This window comes from Cynoglossus semilaevis, chromosome 18 (genome assembly GCF_000523025.1).
Source record: "Cynoglossus semilaevis isolate Cse_v1.0 chromosome 18, Cse_v1.0, whole genome shotgun sequence".
NCBI lineage: Eukaryota > Metazoa > Chordata > Actinopteri > Pleuronectiformes > Cynoglossidae > Cynoglossus > Cynoglossus semilaevis.
The window spans coordinates 8,428,249-8,434,550 of NC_024324.1; the positions used below are offsets into that span (position 1 = coordinate 8,428,249).

A 6,302-nucleotide genomic window follows, 5' to 3' on the forward strand; every position below is an offset into this window, starting at 1 on the left:
GGGGACATCCTTCTCTCTTCAGGACTCGTTTCTTACCTTGGGGCATTTACCGTAGACTTTCGTACAACCTGTGAGGAAGAGTGGCACATCCTGTGTCAAGACAAGAAAGTCCCCTGCTCTGCAGACTTTACCCTCAGCTCCACTCTGGGTAACCAGGTGGCCATCAGGGCGTGGCAGATTGCCGGTCTTCCCGTGGACTCCTTTTCAACAGACAACGGTATCATTGCATTCAACTCTCGTCGTTGGCCCCTGATGATTGACCCTCAGGGTCAAGCCAACAAGTGGGTCAAGAACATGGAGAAGGCCAACAAGCTAGCTGTCATCAAGCTGTCGGACAACAACTATTTGAGGACCTTAGAGCAGTGCATTCAGTGTGGAACTCCTGTCCTTTTGGAAAATGTGGGAGAAGATCTTCATCCTGTTCTTGATCCTATCTTACTGAAGCAGACGTTCAAACAGAAGGGCATGGAATGCATGAAAATAGGGGAGAACATCATAGAATATAACAATGACTTTATGTTCTACATCACCACTGGAATGAGGAACCCTCACTATCTGCCTGAAGTGGCCACCAAAGTCTGTCTGCTCAACTTCATGATCACACCACAGGGCTTACAGGACCAGCTTCTGGGTCTTGTTGTGGCTAAAGAGCGACCTGAACTTGAGGAGAAGAAGAACCAGCTCATTCTGGAGAGCGCTGCCAACAGTAAGCAGTTAAAGGAAATTGAGGACAAGATTCTGGAAGTGCTCTCTTCTTCCGAAGGCAACATCCTTGAGGACGAGGCTGCGGTTAAGATCTTATCGTCCTCCAAAGTTCTGTCCAAGGAGATCTCAGAGAAGCAGAAAATTGCCAGTGTGACTGAGAAGGAAATTGATGACACACGCAGCGGCTACCGCGCAGTCGCTGAGCATTCGTCTATTTTGTTTTTTTGCATCTCACAGCTGGCCAACATTGAACCCATGTATCAGTACTCTCTGAGCTGGTTCATCCACCTCTACTCCTACTCCATCTCTGAGAGCCCTAAGAGTGAGGATGTGACTGAAAGAATTAACAATATTGTCAAACACTTCACCCTCTTTATATACAAGAACATTTGCCGCTCTCTTTTTGAGAAGGACAAGCTCCTCTTCTCACTGCTGCTCACCGTGGGCATCATGCAGGGAATGGGTCAAATAGACGACCAAGTCTGGCACTTCCTCTTAACAGGTGGCATTGCTCTGGACAATCCTTACCCCAATCCTGCCGTAGAGTGGCTCTCTGACAAATGTTGGTCTGAGATTGTCCGGTCGTCCAAACTGCCAAACCTGGACGGTTTATTTGAACATGTCCAGGAGAACATCACCGAGTGGAAGAAACTTTATGACTCGGGAATGCCGCATAAGAGCCAGTTGCCTGACCACTGGAACCAGTTGGATGGAATGGCCCGGATGGTTGTGATTAGATGCTTTAGGCCTGATAAATTGGTCCCAGCGGTGCAGGATTTTATAGTTGCCAACATGGGACAGGCTTTTATTGAACCACCTACCTTTGACTTGGCTGAAAGTTACAAAGACTCAAACTGCTGCTCTCCTCTCATCTTCGTGTTGTCGCCGGGTTCTGATCCGACTGCAGGTGGATCACTTAAATACGTGGGTCAATTCTAGTTCCGATCTTATCTTAAAGTGATGAAAACTCACTCTTTATTGTGCTCCTTCAGGTCTGCTGAAGTTTGCTGATGACCTCGACATGGGAGGCAACATGACCCAAACCATTTCCCTTGGTCAGGGCCAGGGGCCAATTGCAAGTGACATGATCAACAAAGCCATCAAAGAGGGAACGTGGGTTGTCCTGCAGAACTGTCATCTGGCCACCAGTTGGATGCCCACTTTGGAGAGGATCTGTGAGGAGACCATCACCCCTGACCTTACGCATAGCAACTTTAGGTAACGGGTCCTGCACCAGTAGCTTCCCTTTTAACTGACATGTTGTACTTTTGTTTGAACATTACAGAGACAAGTGTTTTTTTTTTGTTCTTCTCAGGTTGTGGTTGACTAGTTATCCGTCAGACAAGTTTCCAGTTAGTATCCTGCAGAATGGGCTGAAGATGACCAATGAACCCCCTAAAGGAATAAGAGCAAACCTGCTGCGCTCATACCAGAGTCACCCCATTTCTGATTCCGACTTCTTTGAGAGCTCCAGTAAACAAGAAATTTGGCAGAAATTCCTCTTTGGTCTCACCTTTTTCCACGCCTTGGTACAGGAAAGAAGGAACTTTGGTCCTCTAGGTAAAACCAATGATTTACTTTACATTACTGTCAGATATTCGGATGTCAACATTCAAAAAGTTTGTCCCCTTTTGTAATAGCAGTTTGTTGGTTGTCAGAGCAGGTGCAGAAACATTTAGTGTCATCATCATAGAACTAAAATAATAAACTATACAGTATGTATGCATGGCCATTTTTACAATTTTCTTTTGTCCTTTTCATCTTCTTCATTGTATTAAGGCTGGAATATTCCCTACGAGTTTAACGAATCTGACCTGAAGATTAGCCTCAGGCAAATCCACATGTTCTTGGAGGAGTATGCGGAGGTTCCTTTAGCTGCACTAACATACCTGACAGGTAATATATAATATTTACAACAGTGACAGACAGACAAAGATATCATTTTATAAAGCATGGATTTTTTTTTAAAAATCCTAGTAAAGTCAAAAGTGTCAGCTCAAACACTGACACTTTTAAAACCTTTATAAAACTGTAAGCATTGTACCGAAACATTCTACTTTGGTTGTGACAATTGTTTGTATATTTGTTTCAGGTGAATGTAACTATGGAGGCAGAGTGACTGATGACAAGGACAGACGTCTGCTGCTCTCACTCCTGTCCATCTTCTACAGCTGGGAGCTGATAGAAAGGGAAGATTACAGGCTCTGTGAGGGGGATCAGTATTGCGTTCCTCCTCATGGACCCTACCAGGTACGGACCTTTCCATCAGGCCCATCAATTCCTACTTGTTGTCACAGTTTTAAGAATGTTGTTCATAAAAAAATATATATATATATATTTATTTTATTATATTTTTCCCCCAGACATACATTGATTACATTCGCAGTCTGCCAATTTTAGCCGACCCCTGCGTGTTTGGACTTCACAGCAACGCTGACATCACTAAAGACAATCAAGAAACCAATCAGCTCCTTGATGGTGTTCTGTCAACTCTGCCCAGGCAAATGGGAGGCGGGGCTAAATCTCCCCAGGTTTGCACTAACTGTTGTTTGAAGCAGACTGGTTTCTACTACGGTTTCCAATGAACCTTTAATGAAAACTGTCATCAATTGTAGGAAGTTGTAAATGAGCTCGCTGAAGACATCTTGTCCAAGTTGCCGGCAGACTTTGACATACAAATGGTGATAGAACAATATCCTGTCATGTATGAGGAGTCCATGAACACTGTGTTGAGGCAGGAAATAATCCGCTTTAACAGGTACTGGTGTACTCTTATTGGGTATTCTCAATAATACTACCCTCACGGATGTTCTGTAACCTCACTATTTTTTTCATCAGACTCACAGAAGTGGTGCGTCTCAGCATGATTAACGTCCAGAAAGCTCTGAAGGGACAGATCGTTATGTCTTCTGAACTCGAGCAGGTCTTTAACAGCATGCTGGTGGGCAAGGTGCCCGTGATGTGGGCAGCCAAGTCGTACCCTTCACTGAAGCCACTGGGCAGCTACGTGACTGATCTCTTAGCCAGATTGCAGTTCCTGCAGGTAAGAAGTACAGTCTTTGAGGTCAGTTAGACCTTGAACAAAGAAAAAACCATTAGAGTATGATAGAAGAATTCACAAACCACATACTGAGTAGTGAGGTTTCCTTGCAGGGGGTGCTGTAGCCACTTGTACACTCTGGTCATTGTATTAAGTGCATTTAAAAACATAGTGTCATTAATGTAAATATATACTGTCACCTTCTCACCCTAAATGTTAAGTTGGAACACAGGTACAAATAATATTTATCATATTTTTCTTCCATTTCCAAGTGTTTGTGCTTCCGGTGCTTGTATTATTTGATCTCGTCTAAGATGCATTACTGGCACCAACTTGGGGTTAATTATGTGGTTTATGACGTGGTTTATTCTGCACATATGACTGATGGATGACACCCAAAAAATGTTTGTTGTTAGTGTGACCAATGTTCAAATGTTGTTTTTGAGTTTAGGTTTATGTACTTCAACCATTTAGTTACAAATGTTTGGGGTTTTTTTTGTTTTTTTTTATATTCCCACTTGTACCACAAGAGGGAGCCCAATTACCACCAATAGTTCGTGTACTGTAGTTTGAGTACTGCAGGACTAATGCAGTTACTTTTTATAAAGCCGTGTGTGATTGTCTAGAGATGATGATGCTAATGATATTCTTTCTTTTTAATATGATCCGTTTGTAAATGTTTGTTTTGACAGGACTGGATAGACAGCGGTCCACCTACAGTCTTCTGGCTTTCTGGCTTCTACTTCACACAGTCATTCCTGACTGGTGTATCTCAGAACTTTGCTAGAAAGTATACAATCCCCATCGACTATATTGGCTTTGAGTTTGAGGCAAGACATTTAGACACCACTTTATTTTCTTTACTCAGAAACCACTCAGGCCCATGATTGAACTATACAGACAAGTAGATGTGACACAAACATCCAAAGCTCTGCTTTTGTGCCCAGGTAACCAAAGAAGAAACCCACATGGCCGAGAAGCCAGACGATGGCGCGTATGTTCGAGGTCTTTTCATGGAGGGTGCACGCTGGGACAGAGGCAGCATGGTTATTGGGGAGTCCCTGCCTAAAATCCTCTTTGATCCTTTACCCATCATCAAGCTCAAACCGGGAGAGATGGCCAACTTTCAACATGAAAACATCTACGTCTCTCCCGTTTACAAAACCAGTGCCCGCAGAGGGACGTTGTCCACCACAGGCCACTCCACAAACTATGTCCTGTCCATCGAGCTGCCCTCCGACAAACCACAGAAACACTGGATTAACCGCGGGGTGGCGTGCCTCTGCCAGCTGGATGACTAGAAACCATGTGCAATATTTACCTGGAATTAGACAGATAAATAGACAGACAGATAGATAGATAGATAGATAGATAGATAGATAGATAGATAGATAGATAGACAGATAGATAGATATATGAATAGATAAATAGGAAATGTACAATCTTTTTTGGTACTAAAACTACAGTTACCGACTGAACGCAAGTATATATTTTTCAGATAGTTTGAGAGTTGGTTGTGTTTAGACTTGCTTCCTCCTCTCATGATATCAAAGGTCAAGTGTCAATGTCCATTATAGTTTTGTTATGTATGTTTTCCTGGCATTGACAGAGTGCTTGTGATCTCAGATCACACACATACAGTACATATATACACTGTATACTATATATGTGTTGCAAAATGGTATCTGATAAACTTCTTCATTAAGTTTTCACAGGCTCCCCAACAGCCATACCAGAAGTGCACCTCCAACCGTGACAGAGACTCCCACAATCAATGATGGTCCTTTCATTTTAATTTTTTTTTCTGGTTCCTTTCCTTCTCAAACAAACCATGACTTCATCAGAGCTCAGCTTGTTGACTTTGAGTACAACCTTTGTGTAACTCTTACATACATTGACTTCATTTTTGTTCACTAACAGTTTATCTGTTCATAAACATTTCTCCGAGTATGATGTCTATGTCACACTCAATCGGCAGGCTAGACTAAATAGCAGTATAAACTACTACAACATTATGTGATCAAGGTTACAATCACAGTTCACCTGTGTCTAGATGAAGGCATCTGTAATATCAATTAGGGTTTGGCCTCAAGTGTCAGAGTGATGTTCTCTGATGTTCTCTGCTGGTAGAACATGTCCATACCATGGTATGGAGTCACCGCGGGTTTAAAGGCTTTGTGGAAACAAAGGGGTTTATGTATAAATTGACAGTGTGTGTTTGGAAATTCAGTCCTGTGACTTCAGGTCAGGTTGTGGATGATGCTGCAGGGCTGATATTTTACACCAGTATCCCTTGATGTTCTCTTCAGTCAGCATTTGTGGGTTCGGACATAACTCGTCTGAATTCAGCTCCTGTATCATCGCCCGTCCTCCATTTATACAAGGCATAAATATTGAAGTATTTAATCAATTCAAATATTACAAAATGCAGCTGGAGCCAGATGCTCCTCACCCCCAGAGTACTTCTGGGGCCGTGTGTGAGTCATAACTCAGAATCCAATCAGCCACAACTTTGGTGTTCAGTCTGACTCCAGCTCCAGCTTTCACCTTTCAGCTC

General features: G+C 43.0%; 1 protein-coding gene across 1 annotated transcript in view; it reads left to right on the forward strand.

Annotated features, from left to right (window-relative positions):
* The window catches only part of LOC103394246 (dynein heavy chain 3, axonemal-like), a 25,001-nt gene extending 18,976 nt beyond the window's left edge, over window positions 1-6,025 (forward strand). The window contains exons 51-60 of the mRNA XM_025065379.1: window positions 1-1,612; window positions 1,698-1,923; window positions 2,021-2,265; window positions 2,485-2,601; window positions 2,798-2,955; window positions 3,069-3,236; window positions 3,321-3,463; window positions 3,544-3,748; window positions 4,438-4,575; window positions 4,693-6,025. The exon at window positions 1-1,612 is cut by the window's left edge and continues 15 nt beyond it. Of these exons, the coding sequence (XP_024921147.1) occupies window positions 1-1,612; window positions 1,698-1,923; window positions 2,021-2,265; window positions 2,485-2,601; window positions 2,798-2,955; window positions 3,069-3,236; window positions 3,321-3,463; window positions 3,544-3,748; window positions 4,438-4,575; window positions 4,693-5,046 (3,366 nt within the window). The 3' untranslated portion in view covers window positions 5,047-6,025. The remainder of the gene's footprint in view (window positions 1,613-1,697; window positions 1,924-2,020; window positions 2,266-2,484; window positions 2,602-2,797; window positions 2,956-3,068; window positions 3,237-3,320; window positions 3,464-3,543; window positions 3,749-4,437; window positions 4,576-4,692) is intronic.
* Window positions 6,026-6,302: the final 277 nt, after the last annotated feature.